Source organism: Coregonus clupeaformis, chromosome 3, assembly GCF_020615455.1.
Source record: "Coregonus clupeaformis isolate EN_2021a chromosome 3, ASM2061545v1, whole genome shotgun sequence".
Classification (NCBI taxonomy): domain Eukaryota; kingdom Metazoa; phylum Chordata; class Actinopteri; order Salmoniformes; family Salmonidae; genus Coregonus; species Coregonus clupeaformis.
This window is the reverse complement of record NC_059194.1, coordinates 34402559-34427990: the sequence shown is the minus strand read 5'-3', so window position 1 is coordinate 34427990 and position 25432 is coordinate 34402559. Positions and strand designations below refer to the sequence as shown.

General features: G+C 46.1%; 1 protein-coding gene across 1 annotated transcript in view; it reads left to right on the top strand.

Annotated features, from left to right (window-relative positions):
* LOC121545505 (AF4/FMR2 family member 2) overlaps positions 1-25432 on the top strand; it is a 200930-nt gene that overhangs the window by 124239 nt on the left and 51259 nt on the right. Inside the window, exons 9-10 of the mRNA XM_045206605.1 lie at positions 8067-8121; positions 18843-18880. Coding sequence (XP_045062540.1) covers positions 8067-8121; positions 18843-18880 — 93 coding nt within the window. The remainder of the gene's footprint in view (positions 1-8066; positions 8122-18842; positions 18881-25432) is intronic.

Here is a 25432-nt window from a genome sequence, read left to right as displayed (position 1 = left end):
GACCATCGAGCTTGTCTGGCGTTCAACCGCTTCGCCTGCTGGATATACTCCAGATTCTTGTGGTCCGTAAGCACTTGAAACGGTTGAGAAGCCCCCTCGAGCCAGTGTCTCCATTCCTTCAATGCCATCTTAACTGCTAGGAGTTCACGATCCCCCACATCGTAATTCCTCTCGGCCGGGGTAAGCCGGTGAGAGAAGAAGGTGCAAGGATGAAGCTTCTTGTCTTCACCCCTCTGAGACAGGACAGCTCCAACCCCAACCTCTGATGCGTCTACCTCCACCACAAAAGGTTCATCCGCCGTTGGTAGTGTCAGGATGGGAGCAGAGAGGATGCGCTGCTTGAGTCCTTGGAAGGCCGTCTCAGCTTCTCTACCCCACAGAAACCTTGTGTTGCCACCCTTGGTTACCGCCGAGAGAGGGGCTGCCACCGAGCTGAAGTTCTTGATGAACTTGCGGTAAAAATTGGTGAAGCCCAGGAAACGCTGAACTTCCTTAACGGACTTGGGGGTGGGCCAATCCGCTACCGCCTCTACCTTCTTGGGGTCCATCTGGACTTGTCCGGGTTCCACTATAAATCCCAGGAATTGTACTCGAGAGGAATGGAATTCACACTTCTCCGGCTTAACGTACAAATGGCTGTCTAGGAGGCGTTTGAGCACTTGTCTGACATGCTTAGTGTGTTCTTGAAGGGAGCTCGAAAAGATGAGGATGTCATCCAAGTAAACAAACACAAAGATGTTAAGCATATCCCTAAGCACATCGTTTATGAGCGCTTGGAACACAGCCGGAGCGTTGGTCAGGCCGAAGGGCATCACCGAGTATTCGTAGTGACCAGTAGGCGTGTTGAAAGCGGTCTTCCACTCGGCCCCGGGTTTGATCCGCACAAGATGGTATGCGTTCCGCAGGTCAAGCTTAGTGAAGACAACTGCTTCCTGGAGCAGCTCAAAGGCTGTGGCCATAAGGGGTAGCGGGTAGCGGTTACGGACGGTTATGGCATTGAGTCCCCCGGTAGTCGATGCAAGGTCGTAATCCACCGTCTTTCTTGGCCACAAAGAAAAACCCTGCTCCCGCCGGCGAGGTAGATGGACGCATGAGGCCTGCTGTCAGAGCGTCCTTGATGTAGGTATCCATAGCAGCTCGTTCGGGAGGAGAAAGGGAAAAGATCCGACCCCTGGGAGGGCAGGTCCCCGGCAACAGGTCGATGGTGCAATCGTAAGGTCTATGGGGTGGTAGTTTGGTGGCCCTCTGTTTGCTAAATACCAGTTTGAGGTCATGGTAACACTCGGGAACTCGGGACAAGTCGATGGATTCTAGAGACTCGGAAGGAGAACTCTGGGAACTCGGGAAGATACAAGTGGCTTGGCACGTAGGACCCCACTGCTTGATAGTGCCCACAGACCAGTCGATGTGAGGGTTATGGCTGTGAAGCCAGGGATAACCAAGGACGAGAGGAAACTCGGAACAGGAGATCAGATGAAAGTTCATCACTTCCTGGTGTTGGGAAACTGAAAGTCGTAAGGGGGGTAGTGGCACGAGTGACAAGTCCAGATCCCAAAGGACTTCTATCCAACGTAGTAACCCTTATGGGGTCACTTAGAGGTTCAGAAGGAACGCCATTCTCCTTCGCCCAGATCCCATCCATGAAGTTACCTGCGGCTCCAGAGTCTACCAAGGCTTGAAGAGAAAACTCGTGGTCGTCCCAGGAAAGGGTAACTGGAATGAGCAGGCGGGAGTTGGATGGATGGGAGGAGGTTATGTTTCCCGTTACAGTCCTCCCAGGCCTGCACGGGAGAGTGCGTTTCCCTGGAGCCCGGGACACGTGGAGCGGAAATGGCCCGGTTTGCCGCAATATAGACAGCATCGCTCCCTCATCCGGCGGTCTCTCTCAGCCTGGGAGATGCGTCCAACCTGCATGGGTTCTGGTGGAGCCAGCGAGGATAAAGGTGGAGACTCGGAGCTGGAACCGATAGGAGCTAGGGTGAGCGGTCTATGGTTTTGTTCTCTCTCTCTCAGACGCTGGTCTATGCGTGAAGCCAACTTGATAAGGGACTCGAGGTTGTCCGGTGGTTCCCGAGTGGCCAGTTCATCTTGGATGGTGTCAGAAAGACCCTTCAAAAAACACACTGTGAGCGCCTCGTCGTTCCAGCCACTTGCTGCTGCCACAGTGCGGAACTGGATGGCATAGTCCGTCACGCTGCGCCGACCTTGGCGGAGAATCAGGAGCTGTTTGGCTGAGTCAGGGCCGTTGGTAGGACCTTGAAACACTCGCTTGAATTCTTCAGCAAAGGTAGAGTAGCTGGCACAGCAGGGACTTTGGGCATCCCACACAGCAGTAGCCCAGGCTAGGGCCTTTTCCGACAGCAGGGTGATGATATATGCTATCTTGGACCGGTCGGTGGGAAACGACGATGGTTGCAGCTCAAAGGAGAGAGAACATTGGGTGAAAAACCCCTTACAAACACTCGGATCCCCTGAGAACCGTTGGGGAGGCGGCAGACGAGGTTCAGCCAGGGGATTAACTGCCAGGGGCCCTTGAATCGGATGAACTGGAGCAGAAGCGGTTGCCGGGGAAAGTCGATCCGAAATCTGCTTTATGGAAGTCAGCATCTCTGACAGAAGTTGAGAATGTCTAGCCATTAAGGCCTCTTGCTGAACCAGAGCAGCTTCGTGGCGTTGGACAGTCCCCTCATGGTGGGACAGCATGGAAAAAAGATCCTGGGTACTGGCTGCCTCTGGGTTCATAATAATGGCTCAGTGTTTCTGTCACGACCCGGTGCGAGAAACAATCACTAATAATTGTCAGAACCCAGAAGATGAGGCAGACACAGCTGTACTAGAGATGGTGGTTTAATTAAAGAACAAAATCTTCAGGCAAAGAAACTAAATCCACAATGTCCAAAAAATAAAGCCAAGAGGCACAAAGAGGAAAACCTCCAAAAAACAAAAGAAACTCCACAAAGTGGTAAAAAACAGCAGGGAAAAACAAACCTCAAAAGACTACTCAAACAAAACACAAGAACTAAACCAGAGAACCTCTGGAAAATCCCACCAGAGAAATATCTATATAAAACAAGGCTTGGGCTGGGGCTGGGTGCTAACTTACAAACACTGAGCAAGGAACTGAGGAACACACAGGGTATAAATACTAACAAGGGAATGACCTACAGGTGCAAACAATAATTAGAGCAAGAAAAACAAAAGGTACAAAAAAGGTGCAATGGGGACATCTAGTGACCAAAACCCGAACAGTCATGGCCAAAACCTGACACGTAGTCTGGCTTTTTTATGGCGGTTTTGGAGCAGTGGATTATTCCTTGCTGAGCGGCCTTTCAGGTTATGTCAATATAGGACTCATTTTACTGTGGATATACAGTGGGGAGAACAAGTATTTGATACACTGCCGATTTTGCAGGTTTTCCTACTTACAAATCATGTAGTGACTTGAAGAGAACTGGGACCACAGTCTCAAAGAAAACCATTAGTAACACACTACGCCGTCATGGATTAAAATCCTGCAGCGCACGCAAGGTCCCCCTGCTCAAGTCAGCGCATGCCCAGGCCCGTCTGAAGTTTGCCAATGACCATCTGGATGATCCAGAGGAGGAATGGGAGAAGGTCATGTGGTCTGATGAGACAAAAATAGAGCTTTTTGGTCTAAACTCCACTCGCCGTGTTTGGAGGAAGAAGAAGGATGAGTACAACCCCAAGAACACCATCCCAACCGTGAAGCATGGAGGTGGAAACATCATTCTTTGGGGATGCTTTTCTGCAAAGGGGACAGGACAACTGCACCGTGGACAACTGCACCGTATTGAGGGAAGGATGGATGGGGCCATGTATCGCGAGATCTTGGCCAACAAACTCCTTCCCTCAGTAAGAGCATGGAAGATGGGTCGTGGCTGGATCTTCCAGCATGACAATGACCGGAAACACACAGCCAGGGCAACTAAGGAGTGGCTCCGTATTAAGCATCTCAAGGTCCTGGAGTGGCCTAGCCAGTCTCCAGACCTGAACCCAATAGAACATATTTGGAGGGAGCTGAAAGTCCGTATTGCCCAGCGACAGCCCCGAAACCTGAAGGATCTGGAGAAGGTCTGTATGGAGGAGTGGGCCAAAATCCCTGCTGCAGTGTGTGCAAACCTGGTCAAGACCTACAGGAAATGTATGATCTCTGTAATTGCAAACAAAGGTTTCTGTACCAAATATTAAGTTCTGCTTTTCTGATGTATCAAATACTTATGTCATGCAATAAAATGCAAATTAATTACTTAAAAATCATACAATGTGATTTTCTGGATTTTTGTTTTAGATTCCGCCTCTCACAGTTGAAGTGTACCTATGATAAAAATTACAGACCTCTACATGCTTTGTAAGTAGGAAAACCTGCAAAATTGGCAGTGTATCAAATACTTGTTCTCCCCACTGTAGATAATTTTGTACCTGTTTCCTCCAGCATCTTCACAAGGCCCTTTGCTGTTGTTCTGGGATTGATTTGCACTTTTCGCACCGAAGTACGTTCATCTCTAGGAGACAGAACGTGTCTCCTTCCTGAGCAGTATGATGGCTGCGTGGTCCCATGGTGTTTATACTTGCATACTATTGTTTGTACAGATGAACGTGGTACCTTCAGGCGTTTGGAAATTGCTCCCAATGATGAACCAGATTTGTGGAGGTCTACATATTTTTTTCTAAGGTCTTGGCTGATTTCTTTTGATTTTCCCATGATGTCAAGTAAAGAGGCACTGAGTTTGAAGGTAGGCCTTGAAATACATCCACAGGTACACCTCCAATTGACTCAAATTATGTCAATTAGCCTATCAGAAGCTTCTAAAGCCATGACATCATTTTCTGGAATTTTCCGAGCTGTTTAAAGGCAAGTAAACTTCTGACCCACTGGAATTGTGATACAGTGAATTATAAGTGAAATAATCTGTCTGTAACCAATTGTTGGAAAAATTACTTGTGTCATGCACAAAGTAGATGTCCCAACCGACTTGCCAAAACTATAGTTTCTTAACAAGAAATTTGTGGAGTGGTTGAAAAACGAGTTTTAATGACTCCAACCTAAGCGTATGTAAACTTCCGACTTCAACTGTACATTAAAATAATATATAATACCTTATCAAAATTCCAGCATCCAGTTCATTCAGAATATCATAGTTACTTGTCACAATAATTCCCGAACATTTGTCTATATAGTATGTGCATTTTCAAAGACTTGCCATAGTTTGTCTCCAGTATATGTGAATTCTGAAAGGCTGGAAATAGATTTTCCCTGAGGGTGCTGACAGATAGACAGAGGTAGTGATTGGGAGTTAGCTGGTGGCTAATGATCACAGCCTGTGCCTGTCCCTCCCTATCATTACGCTGGCTCTCTAGTGGGCAAGTGCCAGGAGACTCTGTCACTGTGTGTTGCTGTATTGCTGCGCTCCACCAGCTGTGCTTCTCTAGTCTGGGCTTGCCCTCTTCAGCTCTGTCCTGCCTCTCATCTCTCTTTCCCTCTCCTCACCCCTCCTCTCCTCTTCTCTCTCCTCCTCACTCCTCCTCTCCTCTTCTCTCTCCTCATCACCCCTCTGCCCCTCACCCCTTGAATTGCCCTGCTGCCCTGACTAACCTTCCCCTCCCTGACCCTCCCTTTGCCCTCTCCTGCCCTGCCATAGACACTCCTGACCTACCCGAGACACTTCTACCCTGCCCTAGACACTACTGACCTACCCGAGACACTTCTACCCTGCCCTAGACACTCCTGACGTACCCGAGACACTTCTACCCTGCCCTAGACACTCCTGACGTACCCGAGACACTTCTACCCTGCCCTAGACACTCCTGTACTGCCTTTTCTAAAAGTGAAGAAACAGGACGAAACAGTGCCAGTGCCAACCGCACAATTCAAATGAGCCTCACTCATGGGTGGCTTCAGTGAAAAAGACATGGTGTGGGTTTGTCATTCTGTTTCCATGTTAATGGTCCTGATGGTAAGATAGGATGTTGTAAATCACAATATTTCTCTTGGCTTCACCAGAGCTGCCTCTAATCCTATCTGAATCATTAGACTGCGCTTCACTCAGGTTTATCAAGGTGCTTTGAGTGCCTGTAAAAGAACGTATATGTTTGCCAAAACGTTAAACCTTAAGCATACACTCAACTGACGCCAAGCAGGAAAGAAGGAGATTCTAAAAAAGTGACTTAAGGCAGATTGGGTCTCTCTGTCTCATGGTATGCCAATTTTAATGAGGTGAATATTTCTGTGAGCTCGCTTCTAGCCGTGCTGCCGAAGTGTTTATATTCAAGTTAAAATAATATAAAACTCAGTTTAACTCCTTGTCCTCCTTGTGGTTTCAAGGTTGATTTAGCAGAGTGATAAACACAGGCCCAATTAGGCCATTAAACACTATCTCACTCTCAGGCTGAAACAGTCTATTATGTCTCCTCAAAGGCATTTATTAGAACGTCCTGTTAGTCCTGAGATGTTGGTACAACTGCATATCTGTGGTTTCCTGACAGAGAGATGGGGCTAATTATTTATCAAGCAGTTCATTTGGATCGGAGGTCTATCAATGTTTCAAACAGATGTGCAATCGAACCTACGTTCATCATTTACAGGGTCTTCAGGACTTCTTTAAGAGGGTATCGTTTTTATGCACGTCTTTTGTGGTGTCATAAAAGTGAAAAGTATAACCATGCCTCTCCTCCTAGAGTGAATAGGGCTGTGGGTAAACTGCTGCAGTGTACACTGTTTAGGTGAATTTATAGGAGCATTTTCCTACTATTGATTTACTTCCAATTAAAGGCTGGATTATCCACACTGGCTGGAGAGAAGTTAAAAATGTAATAGACCACAGACAGTCGACTCTTTATTCATGTTGTCCCTCTCTTCTTTGTTTCTTTCTTTGTTTCTTTCTTATTTTCTTTCTTTCTTTCTTTCTTTCTTTCTTTCTTTCTTTCTTTCTTTCTTTCTTTCTTTCTTTCTTTCTTTCTTTCTTTCTTTCTTTCTTTCTTTCTTTCTTTCTTTCTTTCTTTCTTTCTTTCTTTCTTTCTTTCTTTCTTTCTCTCTCTCTCTCTCTTTTCTTCTGTGTCTCTCTCTCAAACACACACTCACACATGCATGTACATACAGACATTACCCCCTCAGTTTGGCTCCAACTGAGTGCAAATCCACTGGAAGCGTCCACCTCAGCCACCTGGTTTTGTGCTGCGAAGGTTTCTTCTCCTGACATCTGTTAAATATTACCAGAGTAATGACTGGCAATTTTGTTCAAAGTTCTGCCCAATCTAAGATGCTGCACGACAGCTTAGGTCATAGAAAACTAAACTTTAAACACATTTCCCTCTCTCATAGAGCTCCTTTTATTGTTCTAACTCAGGGGAAAATTCCTCGCCCGGGTTCTTTTTTAACAGTCATGTTGTGTTAGAGTGGCCGACTGGCCCGGAGTGTCTATGTAGAAATGTAGGTTGCTAAGCTAGCCTGCCTGCTGGCCCGGTTTTATTATGTTTTTACTATGATGTCATCACACCCCATAACCATTTGTCAGATGACATCATTCTTTCTGAAAACACTTTTTGATAGTTTATGAGTCTGAAGCAAGCTAAGAGATTGGATGTTTTTTTCAATGTTGAATTGCATTGAAAGATGATACATATATATATATATATATATATATATATATATATATATATATATATATATAACAGAGAGTAGAGTAATGCCATCCCTCACTATGGAGAGATGCATTTTGCTCTTCTGTAAATAATGGCACGTCATCCAAAAATGCATTGTGCTTGTGTCCTAATAAAAAGGATTCTTAGAATACCTGATACATGCACTGCTTTGAATAATATAAAAGTTATTTCCTCAGCAGTACTATATGTTATGACTTTATATGGGGAATGGTTGTAGGGTTATTACAGGGTTATTCATTTAATTAATATTCTATCATAAGCAAAATCCCACCATCATAGAAAATAGAAAGGTGGATGATAAAGGAATTTGTTGAATAAAGAAGGACACAAAATGGTCACCTGAAACTGTCCATTTGACCTGACTAGTGCTTTGTGTCTTTCTGCAGAATGCTTGAGGATGACCTGAAGATCAGCAGTGACGAGGAGGACACTGAACAACAGGTAAAATCCATCAACACCCTTCTGTGTACAGTATACTGTATCTCTATCTATGATGCATTTCTGAGCCAGAAAATAACACAGCAGGAACTGTTGGATTAGTTAATTCGAAATGGCTCTCTCATTGTGCTTCTTTTGTATTTTGATCATAGTTATCATCCATTTAGGACCTTCGACCAGTTGGTAGTTTAATAATAGTTATTACACGCTAAGGCCATAATACTCACTCAGTGAATACAGGGCTCTAATATCGCTCTAACAACAGCACTGCACTCCCATATTAGTGTGGGTTTGTGTGCGTGCGTGTGTGTGTGCGTGTGTGTGTGTGTTTGTATACGAGTAGCGTGCGTGTGCAGCATGCTGTACAGTATGTATGTGAAATGCATTTGCATCTCTGTATGGTTATAAGTGGCTTACTGCAAATGAGTGCATGGTACATTATCATGCTGTCATCGCCTGCAATACACCAGCAGTGTCTGTACACAAATAAACACACACTCGTCTGCTTGGTCCCCCTCCTCCCCCTGTCCTCTACATGCACAACAATACAGATAAAAACAAAAAACACACCCCGTCCTTATATAAGCAACCAGTTTAACCAACCCCGCCCCCACCCACACACGTACATAAAAACATGCACTTACACACATACACACACATACACACACACACACACACACACACACACACACACACACACACGGCCCCAGTGTGAGTGCCAGACACAGTGGATCAGCATGCTCCAACACAGTAGAGAGAGGAGGTATAATTAATATATTTTTGACAGAGAAGCAGGAGGGGGCTGGGGAGAACCTGCAGCAGTAATTTTGCTGCTTCTATCTCCCAGTGCCCGCATAGTGCTGTATCTAAAGCAATTACAATCAGCCCAGGCTCTCTGCCGGGTTTTTCCGCTCTCTCATCCCTCTCTCTCTCCTCTCTTTCTCCCCATATTTCTCTCTACACTCTCTCTGTCTCCATTTCTTTTTTCCTCCCTCTCCCTCCCTCCTGTCCTTGTGTGTTGTTCTCAGCCCAGCTCTGGTGCTGTTATGACAGTGGATAGAGTAAAAAGGTCAGCCTAGCCCAACCTCAGACAAATCACCTGGCACTGAGGGGTAGGGATGTGGTCCTCAGACGTGAGAGGGGGGCCAGGAGGGGGCCTGGGGGTTTGCTGTGCCCGGACTGCTGGAGCTGCTAGCACCTCTGACCTCACTGTTATTCAGCTACCTGGTGCTATTCATCAGCTAGAAACACTTCACCCCTGTTTTGTTCATGCATTCCTCCTTTTCCTCCATGCAAGCACTTCCTTCCCTCTCCCCTTTGTCTACCAGAATTCACTGGAGATTTTCTAGCCGTGTATGAATTTTTGGATTTTTTTTGACAAAATTGTGAGAATGTTCCATTTCTTAGTTCTGCAGCAGCACAGAGGAGCATTGAGGACTGTGGTCAATTAGCCAGGGTTTTGTTGCCCAGTTTCTTCAGCAAATACCGCAGTGAAAGGGCCAACCAAATGAAAACATTCTCCCCTAAATCAACAGCCATATTTTCATTCAGATGTCCTTGTGGATTAAGAAGAAATCTAGTCATCACAAACAGTGGTGTCTTTATTTACGTTAGCCGGCTTTCTCTCTTAATGATAAAAGAGCCCCCCTACCCCGAATGAATAGGATGCTGCTGTGACTGATCACCATAGATGGGGGGAAACTAATGATAGTATTTTAACAAGGGGTATCGAAGTTCAATGACATCATTTGTTAAGAGATAGAGGAGATGGAGATGATGAGTCTGAAGGCAGATGAGTGAGTGAAGAGGCCTGTTCATCTGATGTCTCAAATCCTGTATCATCAAATGCTAGTATTAGAATGAGCTCATTTAAAACAGACCTTTCTACCCTCCCAGTAAGACTGGTCTCACAACCGAGCTAATGCTTCTCAATCACGCCGCAGTTGAATATTCAGGTTGAAAACAAATCGGGGGCATACATCACTGTGTGGCATATATTACTTTTGGAAAGATATTGTGCTCTCTAGAGGCAATGGACCAGTAAATTAAATAGCAGTGCATCACTCTCATTGCTTGCCACAATTAAGTCTTCTTAAATATTGTTGAATTCTTTTTGTGTCAATTTCATGAAAATATTGCTTTGAGCTGTGTTGTATCTTGGTGATACAGATCAGCACTTGGTCATGGCTGGCCTTTTTAGGCTAATTTAATGGTAGTCACAAAAGTGACACTGGCACAGCCCCATCCCTCCCCTCTCCCTTCTCCTCCTCCTTAGTGATAACCACCCTCTGAGTTGCCCACACAGACATAACCCCTGAAACGAATGCCCAAAGCCACCTCACAAGCATGAAAATAGCCCCAGCAGCCATTTAAACAGTTTGCCGGAGTACGCATCTACGCCGCCGCCGAGCCACACACACTTGCAGCCATGCCCCCAGCTGCGTTGCCTAGCAACCTGTGAATAGGGAAGAAGGATGGAAGCAGCCCAAATCCCTGTGGAGAGGGAAACAGCAATAAGAGAGCAGTTGACAGATGATCAGAGTTGTTTCATTTAATATACTGTGAAGATCACTGGCTCCTTTCATGAATGATAAATGGACTGTACACAGATCAATGGTCACAGCAATAAACTTAGCCTGCCTGGCCAGTGTGTGGCTGTGGGCCTTTCTGTGCCTTGGTGGTAGCCGGGACAGGTTGTGGTGGCCAACTGCTTCACTATTTGTCGGTACCATGCGGTTTTATTTGTATACCTTGCTCAAGCACTATTTAAGCGGATGAATATGCTTTAAAAGGGAACTTGGCATCATATTTTCAGGACTACAGATGAAGCAGTGACACTCGTCTCCCTGTGCACCCTTCATTCACTATGAAGTAGCATGCTACAGTCACTTGTGTCTGTCTGCATGTGTAATTGATTTCCACTGAACTGCCATCGGAGAGGAAACATTTTAATGTTCATTTGTTTGTTACAATGTGCTGTTGTTCTATTACAGTGAGGGAAAAAAGTATTTGATCCCCTGCTGATTTTGTACGTTTGCCCACTGTCACGTTCGTTGAAGGACGGATCAAGGCGCAGCGTGATATGCGTACATGTTTATTAACCTTAAACACACGACAAAACAACAAAGGAAACGAAACGTGAAGTCCAAGGTAGAACACACAACATACCTTACACGGAACAAGATCCCACAACCATCTAGTGCCAATAGGCTGCCTAAGTATGATCCCCAATCAGAGACAACGAGCGACAGCTGCCTCTGATTGGGAACCACACCGGCCAACATAGAACTACACATACTAGAATACAAACATAGAAAATGCACAACAAACAATATACACACCCTGACTCAACATTTAAGTGTCCCCTGAGTCAGGGCGTGACAGTACCCCCCAAAGGTGCGGACTCCGACCGCACAACATAAACATAACAGGGTAGGGGCCGGGTGGGCATTCCGCCTCGGAGGCGGATCCGGCTCGGGGCGTGACGACCTCTCACTCTCCGCCTCCCTGTTGCGTCCCTGGTCTGGTCTGGACCTCGGCGCGCTGCTTCCCCTCTCCTTCCTCCCACGATACGCCAGGCCCTGTCTGGACCCTGGTGTGGGAGACCCCGAACCTGGAGAGGGGCTGACGTCATGGTCTGGACTGGAGCCGCTGACCGGAGCTGGACTGGATACCGGTGGAGCGGACTGCTCTGGCTCCGGAGTGGAGCCGCTGACCGGAGCTGAATCAGGCACCTGTGGACTGGCGTGGTGCGAGGAGCAGGAACAGGCCGGGCCGGGCTGGCGACGCGCACCACTGGCTTGGTGCGAGGAGCAGGAACAGGTCGGGCCGGGCTGGTGACGCGCACCACTGGCTTGGTGCGAGGAGCAGGAACAGGCCGGGCTGGGCTGGCGACGCGCACCACTGGCTTGGTACGAGGAGCAAGAACAGGCCGGGCCGGACTGGCGACGCACACCACTGGCTTGGTGCGAGGAGCAGGAACAGGCCGGGCCGGGCTGGCGACGCACACCACTGGCTTTGTGCGAGGAGCAGGAACAGGCCGGGCCGGACTGTGGACGCGCACCACTGGCTTGGTGCGAGGACTGGCGACACAGTACGTAGCTCCGCATTACACGGAGCTTGCCCAGTCATACGCTTCCTCGCGTGAGTATGGGGAGTTGGCTCTGCTCTAACCCTAGGCTCCGCCAACCACCCCGTGTTCCCCCCCTCAAAATGTTATTGGGGCTGCTTCTCGGGCTTCCTCCTCGACCGGCCTCCTCCGTGTTGCCGTTGCTCCTCTCCTGCCTGGGCATCTACCTTAGCCCATGGTCCTTTCCCCCGAATATCTCTTCCCATGACCACAATTTGCCCACCTGTGACATGGCTATTCGCTCCGCCTGGGCACGCTGCTTGGTCCTCGTTTGGTGGGATCTTCTGTCACGTTCGTTGAAGGACGGGACGGACCAAGGCGCAGCGTGATATGCGTACATGTTTATTAACCTTAAACACACGACAAAACAACAAAGGAAACGAAACGTGAAGTCCAAGGTAGAACACACAACATACCTTACACGGAACAAGATCCCACAACCATCTAGTGCCAATAGGCTGCCTAAGTATGATCCCCAATCAGAGACAACGAGCGACAGCTGCCTCTGATTGGGAACCACACCGGCCAACATAGAACTACACATACTAGAATACAAACATAGAAAATGCACAAAAAACAATATACACACCCTGACTCAACATTTAAGTGTCCCCTGAGTCAGGGCATGACACCCACTGACAAAGAAATGATCAGTCTATAATTTTAATGGTAGGTTTATTTGAACAGTGAGAGACAGAATAACAACAAAAAAATCTAGAAAACGTATGTCAAAAATGTTATAAATTGATTTGCATTTTAATAAGGGAAATAAGTATTTGACCCCTCTGCAAAACATCCCTTAGTACTTGTTGGCAAAACCCTTGTTGGCAATCACAGAGGTCAGACGTTCCTTGTAGTTGGCCACCAGGTTTGCACACATCTCAGGAGGGATTTTGTCCCATTCCTCTTTGCAGATCTTCTCCAAGTCATTAAGGTTTCGAGGCTGACGTTTGGCAACTCGAACCTTCAGCTCCCTCCACAGATTTTCTATGGGATTAAGGTCTGGAAACTGGCTAGGCCACTCCAGGACCTTAATGTGCTTCTTCTTGAGCCACTCCTTTGTTGCCTTGGCCGTGTGTTTTGGGTCAATGTCATGCTGGAATACCCATCCACGACCCATTGTCAATGCCCTGGCTGAGGGAAGGAGGTTTTCACACAAGATTTGACGGTACATGGCCCCGTCCATCGTCCCTTTGATGCGGTGAAGTTGTCCTGTCCCCTTAGCAGAAAAACACCCCCAAAGCATAATGTTTCCACCTCCATGTTTGACGGTGGGGATGGTGTTCTTGGGGTCATAGGCAGCATTCCTCCTCCTCCAAACATGGCGAGTTGAGTTGATGCCAAAGAGCTCCATTTTGGTCTCATCTGACCACAACACTTTCACTCAGTTCTCCTCTGAATCATTCAGATGTTCACTGGCAAACTTCAGACGGGCATGTATATGTGCTTTCTTGAGCAGGGGGACCTTGCGGGCACTGCAGGATTTCAGTCCTTCACGGCGTAGTGTGTTACCAATTGTTTTCTTGGTGACTATGGTCCCAGCTGCCTTGAGATCATTGACAAGATCCTCCCGTGTAGTTTTGGGCTGATTCCTCACCGTTCTCATGATCATTGCAACTCCACGAGGTGAGATCTTGCATAGAGCCCCAGGCCGAGGGAGATTGACAGTTATTTTGTGTTTCTTCCATTTGCGAATAATCACACCAACTATTGTCACCTTCTCACCAAGCTGCTTGGCGATGGTCTTGTAGCCCATTCCAGCCTTGTGTAGGTCTACAATCTTGTCCCTGACATCCTTGGAGAGCTCTTTGGTCTTGGCCATGGTGGAGAGTTTGGAATCTGATTGATTGATTGCTTCTGTGGACAGGTGTCTTTTATACAGGTAACAAGCTGAGATTAGGAGCACTCCCTTTAAGAGTGTGCGCCTAATCTCAGCTCGTTACCTGTATAAAAGACACCTGGGAGCCAGAAATCTTTCTGATTGAGAGGGGGTCAAATACTTATTTCCCTCATTAAAATGCAAATCAATTTATAACATTTTTGACATGCGTTTTTTCTGGATTTTTTGTTGTAGTTATTCTGTCTCTCACTGTTCAAATAAACCTACCATTAAAAATTATAGACTGATCATTTCTTTGTCAGTGGGCAAACGTACAAAATCAGCAGGGGATCAAATACTTTTTTCCCTCACTGTATAGGGAATACATTTGGGAAATAGGGGAGGGGGGATGGACAAACAATCCTCATAGTATTAAATGACTGTCACCTGTCTGTGCTTCAAATCAGTGTCAGGTATCAGTGATGTAGGTTTAAATCAAGACCTTTCCTACTGATGTATTATGGAACAGGTATTACATCTACGTGGACATGTAGCCTACTTTAAATGTGGAAATGCTGATTCGATGCAAAGCCTCTCTGCTACTGTAGCAGGTGTAGGGATGTGGTGGTCATGACATTTTGTCAACCGGTGATTGTCAAGCAAATAACTGACAGTTTCACGGTAATTGACCGTTAATTAACATAAACACATTTAGCATCTCCTGGCTTCCACACATAGCCTACAAGCCACTGATGCAGACGTTTGGAACATCTATATTTAAAAAAGTCTAATAAATCAATGTATATTATATAGCCTACACCATCACACAAAATCCATTATTTATTTTAGATAGGTCTAAAGAAACATAATATGAAGAAAATGTAGTCTATTTCAGAAGAACAGAATAGTATACTCTGAGTTGTCCTTGTTAGGCCCTGATCTGTCTATGCCATATGGCTGTAGGCTACCCTAGTTCATTTAGCAGACAAGATGTGCTTAGAATTCCGTGGCATTATTTTTTATTATTTTATAGTATGAAGAATACAATTGAACGCTGCTGGATAAAATAGAAAGGATGTGGCTATTCTTTGTTGAGCGGTTAACAAAGAAACAGGTCCTCCTATATGCTTAATTTAAGTTATTTATGCCATTTTAGTTGTGATACAAATGTTGGGCTATACTGTATGTTTAGATTTTTTTATACATTCTAAGGCTGCATGATGCGACTCCAATGATGTTTTGAAAAAAGTCGCATGAAAGGCATGAGCTCTGCTTTGTTTCTTGCACAGGCTGCACACACTTCATCAGTCACTCATTCACAATTTGACAAGCACTTGATAATACCTCAAATTTCCCGGCAGCATCCACCCTGTGTGGCGGTAATGCCCCCTAAAATAATCTGTTGTGCCCTTGGGCTGAATATAATAATTCCCTTCACCCGGCTGCATGCTCCTCTTACTCACATGGCTCTCTCAGATATCTTAATTCTTATTAGCCAATGCCCATCACGTGATCGTGTCCTTCCCACAGGCATCTCAGCTCCGAAGTACGCTACTAGTGAAGACAGACATATCGGGGATGCAACTGCACCCGTCCTTGTTATCGAATTACGAGACACATATTGAAGATGTTAGAAGAACTGTCCACATTTATTTTTCATCAGCCAACAAGATAAGTAGGCCTACCGAACAGCAAAAGCACTAGCCTATGTAAATCTACTATCCCCCATAGTACAAAAGTTGACCTATTCTAATGGTCAACTTGAAATAAATATTCCAGACATAGTCTGGGATAGTTGTGGGATGTGATAGATCCCAAATTAATACAACCACTCGCATCAAAACATTTTTTTTAAACAATGAGGCTGATGCAACAGATCAGAACGTTTGGCTTAAAATGTTGATAAACTATTTGCATATTTCTTCACATTTTAAGCACAGCAATGCCCACACAGCATTAGGCTAGAAGTGCAAATGTTCCAAAATCCAATCAATTGCGGGAAAACACCAATCTCAAAAGTGACCGCAAATGTGATTATGCATGCAATGCTTTAACATAAAGGTGCATTTGAAACTCAAGTGCCACCTATGTAAAGCAGATTCATGTGCTTAATTTAAAAAAGTTATTTGGCCACTTTAGTTGTGATACAAACCTTATCAAAACATTTAGGCCTATGGGCTAGGCTACATGAAGTGTGCAACTATGATTTGAAAAAGCCGCAAAAAAAAGGCATCCGCTGTTTCTTGCCGTACTGCACAACGGCTGGGCATCATTCACAAGTGATAGGCTAATATTGTCACCCATCAGACTATTCTGGATTTAATCTTGTCTTTACATACAGTACCAGTCAAAAGTTTGGACAAACCTACTCATTCAAGGGTTTTTCTTTATTTTTACTATTTTCTACATTGTACAATAATAGTAAAGATATCAAAACTGTGAAATAACACATATGGAATCATATAGCAACCAAACAAGTGTTAAACAAATCAAAATATATTTTACATTTGAGATCTTTCAAATAGCCACCCTTTGCCTTGATGACAGCTTTGCACACTCTTGGCATTCTCTCAACCAGCTTCATGAGTTAGTCACCTGGAATGCATTTCAATTAACAGGTGTGCCTTCTTAAAAGTTAATTTGTAGAATGTATTTCCTTCTTAATGCATTTTAGCCAATCAGTTGTGTTGTGACAAGGTAGGGTGGGGTATACAGAAGATAGCCATATTTAGTAAAAGACCAAGTCCATATTATGGTAAGAACAGTTCAAATAAGCAAAGAGAAACGACAGTCCATCGTTACTTTAAGACATGAAGGTCAGTCAATACGGAACATTTCAAGAACTTTGAACGTTTCTTCAAGTGCAGTCGCAAAAACCATCAAGCGCTATGATGAAACTGGTTCTCATGAGTTACCTCTGCTGCAGAGGATAAGTTCATTAGAGTTACCAGCCTCTGAAATTGCTGCCCAAATAAATGCTTCACAGAGTTCAAGTCACAGACATCTCAACATCAACTGTTCAGAGGAGACTGTGTGAATCAGGCCTTCATGGTTAAATTGCTGCAAAGAAACCACTACTAAAGATCACCAATAAGAAGAAGAGACATGCTTGGGCCAAGAAACACGAGCAATGGACATTAGACCGGTGGAAATTTGTCCTTTGGTCTGGAGTCCAAATTTGAGATTTTTGGTTCCAACCACCGTGTCTTTGTGTGAACGGATGATCTCTGCATGTGTATTTCCCACCGTAAAGCATGGAGGAGGAGGTTTTATGGTATGGGGGTGCTTTGCTGGTGACACTGTCTGTGATTTATTTAGAATTCAAGGCACACTTAACCAGCATGGCTACCACAGCATTCTGCAGCGATACGCCATCCCATCTAGTTTGGGCTTAGTGGAACTATCATTTGTTTTTCAACAAGACAATGACCCAACACACCTCCAGGCTGTGTAAAGGCTATTTGACCAAGAAGGAGAGTGATGGAGTGCTGCATCAGATGACCTGGCCTCCACAATACCCTGACCTTAACCAAATTGAGATGGTTTGGGATGAGTCAGACGGCAGAGTGAAGGAAAAGCAGCCAACGTGCTCAGCATATGTGGGAACTCCTTCAAGACTGTTGGAAAAGCATTCCAGGTGATGCTGGTTGAGAGATGCCAAGAGTGTGCAAAGCTGTCATCAAGGCAAAGGGTGGCTATTTGAAGAATTTAAAATATAAAATATAATTTGATTCGTTTAACACTGATTCCATGTGTTATTTCATAGTTTTGATGTCTTCACTATTATTCTACAATGTAGAAAACAGTAAAAAAAAAAAAAAACTTGAATGAGTAGGTTTTCTAAAGCTTTTGACCGGTAGTGTATGTGAAATTAGTTTTGATGTAGAATGGACCATTATCATGCACCTGTCTCAGAACAGGGGCATGGGAAAAAAATACATGTCATCTAAACATTAAATAGCGAATAGATGATGCTTTTCCCGTGGTTCATTTTCATGCCAGCCAGGTTGGCTATACTCCTGTTGTAAAGTGAAGAAATGTGCTTAATATTAGGAATGTTGAGAAATAAATATTGTGAGCCTGTAGAAAGCTGATGGGATCCTCCTCTTTTTAATAGAGGCCATCAAATCTCTGTTTTCTCACACAATTGCATAGCCTATAGAAATGTTTGGTTTGATTTTCGAAAACATTTGCATTGATGTCAGAGTGGTTAGAGGGACAATAGAGTTCTGTGTACCAGGCAGTTAGCAAGTTTGGTAGGCTACTAATGAACATCAGCAGCATCAGAGCTTGGAGAAGCCCAGTTACCGTGACTAAACGGTCACATGGAATTTGACTGCGGTCATGACTCGTGACCGCCGGTGTGGCGGTAATGCAGTGACCGTAACAGGCCTAAGTAGTTCTCTAAAACTCCCCGGTCCTAAGAAATCACACAGTTGTTTTTGCCTCCAGCCAGCATTGATCGAGCTGTGGACGCCTCACTGCTTCTTTTAATAATTCAAATTCCTCCATTCAAAGGGAACGGGTATGAACAGACGAAACAGACGAAGAGGAAAGTGCATGTTTGAGTGCCTATCTGTAGTCATCATGAAGCTGCATACTTTCATCCAGGGCCATGATTCATCCATCCTTTTATCAATCCCCCAGTTCAGGGCTATTTGTGCTGATGTCTTAGTGGTACAGAGAGATGGGTATCACTATCCATCACATACTGCATGTTCTGAACTGTACAGCAACTAACAGGACTCTGTCTCTGTTGTGTCATTGTGTTCACAGGCAGCAGAGAAGCCCAAGCCCAGAAGTACACCTCTCAGGTAAGTGCCAGATCATGTTGAACTGGCGGTTTTGTGTTGAAGTGTCTCTGTGAAGCATATTGTATTGTATTGGATGACATCCTGTTCTTTGCATAAGCGGTTGCAAATGATCAGTTCTGAACACATATCTGTAATCAGTGACTGTTTATATCACACTTCTGTCATTGCAAACAAGCTGTGATTGTCTCAGACCATTGCTCCGTATAGTTTAATTACATGTATCTTTCTCTGGTGTGTTGTAATTGTGAAAATACATGATTTGGAGTGCGTGAAGATGTATATTTTCAGCATAATTACATTACTACAGAGAGAAACAGGCATGGGCTAAGTATAGAAATGTATAATTGCCCGCTGTATACACACACAACTATGGGATGTGATCCAAGAATATGTGGCTGTTGTTCATAATTAATAATTGTGTAAAAAAAAAAAAAGGAGCACAGAGGATGTACTAAATTTAAATACTGCCAGCATTTTATTTTATAGGTTTAGATATTATATGACCCTCAGTCCTGAAGCAGTTATTCTCCCCTGTGTGGAGCAGAGCGTCGCAGGTAGAGTAGACACCTTTCCTGGGCGCGCCAGTATGAGTGCATTAATATGCATTTCGCAGTAGATGTATGGGTGTTCTATCATCTCTAATCATGGGAGTATTATGGCTGCTGTGTGAATGGGCTCATTTAAGAAAGGCAGAGTGAAACATGGCCTGCAGCTCTTTCTCAAAAAGGGACTCTGGGACTGGAGATGCTGCGAGCACTCCCCCGGCCATGCCCCCCCGGAACACCATACACACACTCATGTGCGCTCACACACACTCATTCCTCTCACACAAGCTAGCTCACACAGCCCCCTACTAGTACAACACACCGTCTCCAAGTACCACACACAGCTCCCCCTACCGCACACAGCTCCCCCTACTGCACACTGCTCCCCCTACCGCACACAGCTCCCCCTACCGCACACTGCTCCCCCTACCGCACACAGCTCCCCCTACCGCACACAGCTCCCCCTACCACACACAGCTCCCCCTACCGCACACAGCTCCCCCTACCACACACAGCTCCCCCTACCGCACACAGCTCCCCCTACCGCACACTGCTCCCCCTACCGCACACAGCTCCCCCTACCACACACAGCTCCCCCTACCACACACAGCTCCCCCTACCACACACAGCTCCCCCTACCGCACACAGCTCCCCCTACCGCACACAGCTCCCCCTACCGCACACTGCTCACCCTACCGCACACAGCTCCCCCTACCGCACACAGCTCCCCCTACCGCACACAGCTCAGCTCCCCCTACCGCACACTGCTCCCCCTAACGCACACAGCTCCCCCTACCGCACACAGCTCCCCCTACCACACACAGCTCCCCCTACCACACACAGCTCCCCCTACCACACACAGCTGACCCTACCGCACACTGCTCCCCCTACCACACACAGCTCCCCCTACCACACACAGCTCACCCTACCGCACACTGCTCCCCCTACCACACACAGCTCCCCCTACCGCAGACAGCTCCCCCTACCGCACACAGCTCCCCCTACCACACACAGCTCCCCCTACCGCACACAGCTCCCCCTACCACACACAGCTCCCCCTACCGCACACTGCTCCCCCTACCACACACAGCTCCCCCTACCACACACAGCTCACCCTACCGCACACTGCTCCCCCTACCACACACAGCTCCCCCTACCGCACACTGCTCCCCCTACCACACACAGCTCCCCCTACCACACACAGCTCACCCTACCGCACACTGCTCCCCCTACCACACACAGCTCCCCCTACCACACACAGCTCCCCCTACCGCACACAGCTCCCCCTACCGCACACTGCTCCCCCTACCGCACACAGCTCCCCCTACCACACACAGCCCCTTAGTACCATGTAGTAGCCCCCCATGACCACTTATAAACCCCCACTACATCATGTTCATACAATCCCCAATCACTGTTCAGCCCCCTACTACCTTATAACAGCTCTCAGGGAACAGAAAATCATTAATCAGGTCGGTTTTAGAAAAGGGAGATCAACCACTCAGAAAATGTTAAGACTCTCAGAAAGCATTTTAAGAGATAACAAAAAATAAATAAAAATCCTTGCCGTGTTTTTTGACATAGAGAAGGCCTTTGTTAAAACAAAAACAAAAATCCAGAGCTTCCTTACACAGCGGAAAATAAACATCAAGGTTGGTTCATTATTCTCCACGCCCTTCAGACCTGAGGCTCAGGGTCCTACAAGCTGCCGTCCTGCCTACTCCTGTTTTTAATCTACATCTCTGATATTTATTACACTCCCCCTACAGTTGGGAATGTGCTCCAATTTGCAGATGACCTATGCTATTGGACATTTTTTTAACAAGGTAAGCCAGTTGAGAACAAGTTCTCATTTACAACTGCGACCTGGCCAAGATAAAGCAAAGCAGTGCGATAAAAACAACAACAACACAGAGTTACATATGGAATAAACAAAAACGTACAGTCAATAACACAATAGAAAATCTATATTACAGTGTGTGCAGATGTAGTAAGTTATGGAGGTAAATCAATAAATAGGCCATAGTGCAAAATAATTACACTGGAGTGATAGATGTGCAGAAGATGATGTGCAAATAGAGATACTGGGGTGCAAATTAGCAAAATAAATAACAATGTAAATAACAATATGGGGATGAGGTAGTTGGGTGGGCTAATTACAGATGGGCTGTGTACAGGTACAGTGATCGGGAAGCTGCTCTGACAACTGATGCTTAAAGTTAATGAGGGAGATAAGTGTCTCCAGCTTCAGAGATTTTTGTAGTTCGTTCCAGTCATTTGCAGCAGAGAACTGGAAGGAATGGTGACCAAAGGAGGTGTTGGCTTTGGGGATGACCAGTGAGATATACCTGCCGGAGCGCATACTATGGGTGGGTGTTGCTATGGTGACCAATGAGCTAAGATAAGGCGGGGATTTGCCTAGAAGTGATTTATAGATGACCTGGAGCCAGTGGGTTTGGCGACGAATATGTAGTGAGGGCCAGCCAACGAGAGTGTACAGGTCACAATGGTGGGTAGTATATGGGGCTTTGGTGACACAACGGATGGCACTGTGATAGACTACATCCAATTTGCTGAGTTGAGTGTTGGAAGCTATTTTGTAAATGACATCGGCGAAGTCAAGGATCGGTAGGATAGTCAGTTTTACGAGGGCATGTTTAGCAGCATGAGTGAAGGAGGCTTTGTTGCGAAACAGAAAGCCAATTCTAGATGTAACTTTTGATTGGAGATGCTTAATGTGAGTCTGGAAGGAGAGTTTACGGTCTAACCAGACACCTAGGTATTTGTAGTGTCCACATATTCTAAGTCAGACCTGCCGAGAGTAGTGATTCTAGTCGGGCAGGCGGGTGCAAGCAGCATTTAGTTTTACTAGCGTTTAAGAGCAGTTGGAGGCCACGGAAGGAGTGTTGTATGGCATTGAAGCTCGTTTGGAGGTTTGTTAACACAGTGTCCAATGAAGGGCCAGATGTATACAAAATAGTGTTGTCTGCGTAGAGGTGGATCTGAGAGTCACCAGCAGCAAGAGCGACATCATTGATATACACAGAGAATAGAGTCTGCCCGAGAATTGAACCCTGTGGCACCCCCATAGAGACTGCCAGAGGTCCAGACAACAGGCCCTCTGATTTGACACATTGAACTCTATCTGAAAAGTAGTTGGTGAACGAGGCGAGGCAGTCATTTGAGAAACCAAGGCTATTTAGTCTGCGAATAAGAATGCGGTGATTGAGTCAAAAGCCTTGGCCAGGTCGATGAAGACGGCTGCACAGTACTGTCTTTTATCAATCGCGGTTATTATATCGTTTAGGACCTTGAGCGTGGCTGAGGTGCACCCATGACCAGCTCGGTAACCAGATTGCATAGCGGAGAAGGTACGGTAGGATTCGAAGTGGTCGGTGATCTGTTTGTTAACTTGGCTTTCAAATACTTTCGAAAGGCGGGGTAGGATGGATATAGGTCTGTAACAGTTTGGATCTATAGTGTCACCCCCTTTGAAGAGGGGGATGACCGCGGCAGCTTTCCATTCTCTGGGGATCTCAGACGATACAAAAGAGAGGTTGAACAGGCTAGTAATAGGGGTTGCGACAATTTCGGCAGCTAATTTTAGAAAGAAAGTGTCCAGATTGTCTAGCCCAGCTGATTTGTAGGGGTCTTGATTTTGCAGCTCTTTCAGGACATCAGCTATTTGAATTTGGGTGATGGAGAAGCGGGGGGGCATGGGCAAGTTGCAGCGGAGGGTGCAGAGCTGGTGGCCGGGGTAGGAGTAGCCAGGTGGAAAGCATGGCCAGCCGTAGCAAAATGCTTATTGAAATTCTCGATTATCGTAGATTTACCGGTGGTGACAGTGTTTCCTAGCCTTAGTGCAGTGGGTAGCTGGGAGGAGGTGCTTTTATTCTCTATGGACTTTACAGTGTCCCAAAACTTTTTGGAGTTAGTGCTACAGAATGCACATTTCTGTTTGAAAAAGCTAGCCTTTGCTTTCCTAACTGATTGTGTATATTGGTTCCTGACTTCCCTGAAAAGTTGCATATCGCGGGGGCTTTTCGATGCTAATGCAGTACGCCACAGGATGTTTTTGTGCTGGTCAAGGGCAGTCAAGTCTGGGGTGAACCAGGGGCTATATCTGTTCTTAGTTCTGAATTTTTTGAATGGGGCATGCTTATTTAAGATGGAGAGGAAAGCACTTTTGAAGAACATCCAGGCATCCTCTACTGACGGAATGAGGTCATAATCCATCCAGGATACCCGGGCCAGGTCAATTAGAAAGGCCTGCTCGCTGAAGTGTTTTAGGGAGCGTTTGACAGTGATGAGGGGTGGTCGTTTGACCGCGGACCCATTACGGATGCAGGCAAGTGATCGCTGAGATCCTGGTTGAAGACAGCGGAGGTGTATTTAGAGGGTAAATGAGTCAGGATGATATCTATGAGGGTGCCCATGTTTACGGATTTAGGGTTGTACCTGCTAGGTTCCTTGATAATTTGTGTGAGATTGAGGGCATCTAGTTTAGATTGTAGGACGGCCGGGGTGTTAAGCATATCCCAGTTTAGGTCACCAAGCAGTACAAACTCTGAGGATAGATGGGGGGCAAGCAATTCACATATGGTGTCCATGGCACAACTGGAGGCTGAGGGGGGTCTGTAGCAAGTGGCAACAGTGAGAGACTTATTTCTGGAAAGGTGGATTTTTAGAAGTAGAAGCTCAAACTGTTTGGGCACAGAACTGGATAGTATGATAGAGCTCTGCAGGCTATCTCTACAGTAGATTGCAACTACGCCCCCTTTGGCAGTTCTATCTAGACGGAAAATGTTGTAGTTGGGGATGGACATTTCTGAATTTTTGGTGGCCTTCCTAAGCCAGGTTTCAGACACTGCTAGAACATCAGGGTTGGCGGAGTGTGCTAACGCAGTAAATAACTCAAACTTGGGGAGGAGCCTTCTGATGTTAACATGCAAGAAACCAAGGCTTTTACGGTTACAGAAGTCAACAAATGATAGCGTCTGGGGAGTAGGACTGATACTGGGGGCTACAGGGCCTGGGTTAACCTCTACATCACCAGAGGAACAGAGTAGGAATATAATAAGTATACGGCTAAAGGCTTTAAGAACTGGTTTTCTAGTGCGTTGGGTACAGAGAATAAACAGGGCAGATTTCCGGGCGTTGTAGAATAGATTCAGGGCATTATGTACAGACAAGGATATGGAAGGATATGAGTACAGTGGAGGTACACCTAAGCATTGGGTAACGTTGAAAGAGATAGCATCACTGGAGGTACCGATTGAGCTGGTCTCCACGTGTATGGGGGGTGGGACAAAGAAGCTATCTGAGGCAGGTTGAGCGGGACTGGGGGCTTTACAGTGAAATAGTACAATAACAACTAACACAAACAGCAATAGACTAGGCATATTGACATGGGAGAGAGGCATAAAGCAGTCACAGGTGTTATTCGAGAAGGCTAAGACAACAACTGGTAATGGCGACGAAAGTTTGGGCTGAGGCTAAACAGATAAACAGGATGGGGTACGGTATAAAGGAACAGTCCAGCGGACATCAGATGTGTAGCTGAGTGATCATAAGGTCCAGTGAACAGCAATAGGTAAGTACGGGAGCAGATCGTAGGCTGCTACAGCACAGGCAAGCAGGAGGCACAGCTGTTGATTGCGCGTGCTAGCGGGCCGGTGCTAGCAGATGGACCTTCATTGTCGTCGCAATGGGAAGCCTGTTGAAACCACATCAGACGATTACGTCGGCAGACCAGTCGTGATGGATCGGCGGGGCTCCGTGTCGACACTAGGAGGTCCCGTCCGGTTGACAGAGAGGTGGATGGGATGGGCCTGGCTCGAGGCTAGCTCAAGGCTAACTGGTACTAGCTTTGGGACAAGTGGTGATTAGTGGTGATTAGCCAACAACAACATCCATTCAGTTGCAGCTAGCTAGTTGTGATGATCCGGTGTTAAGGTCCAGTGATTCAGTGATTCCGGCAGAAAATCCTAAATGCTCTGGGTCGATA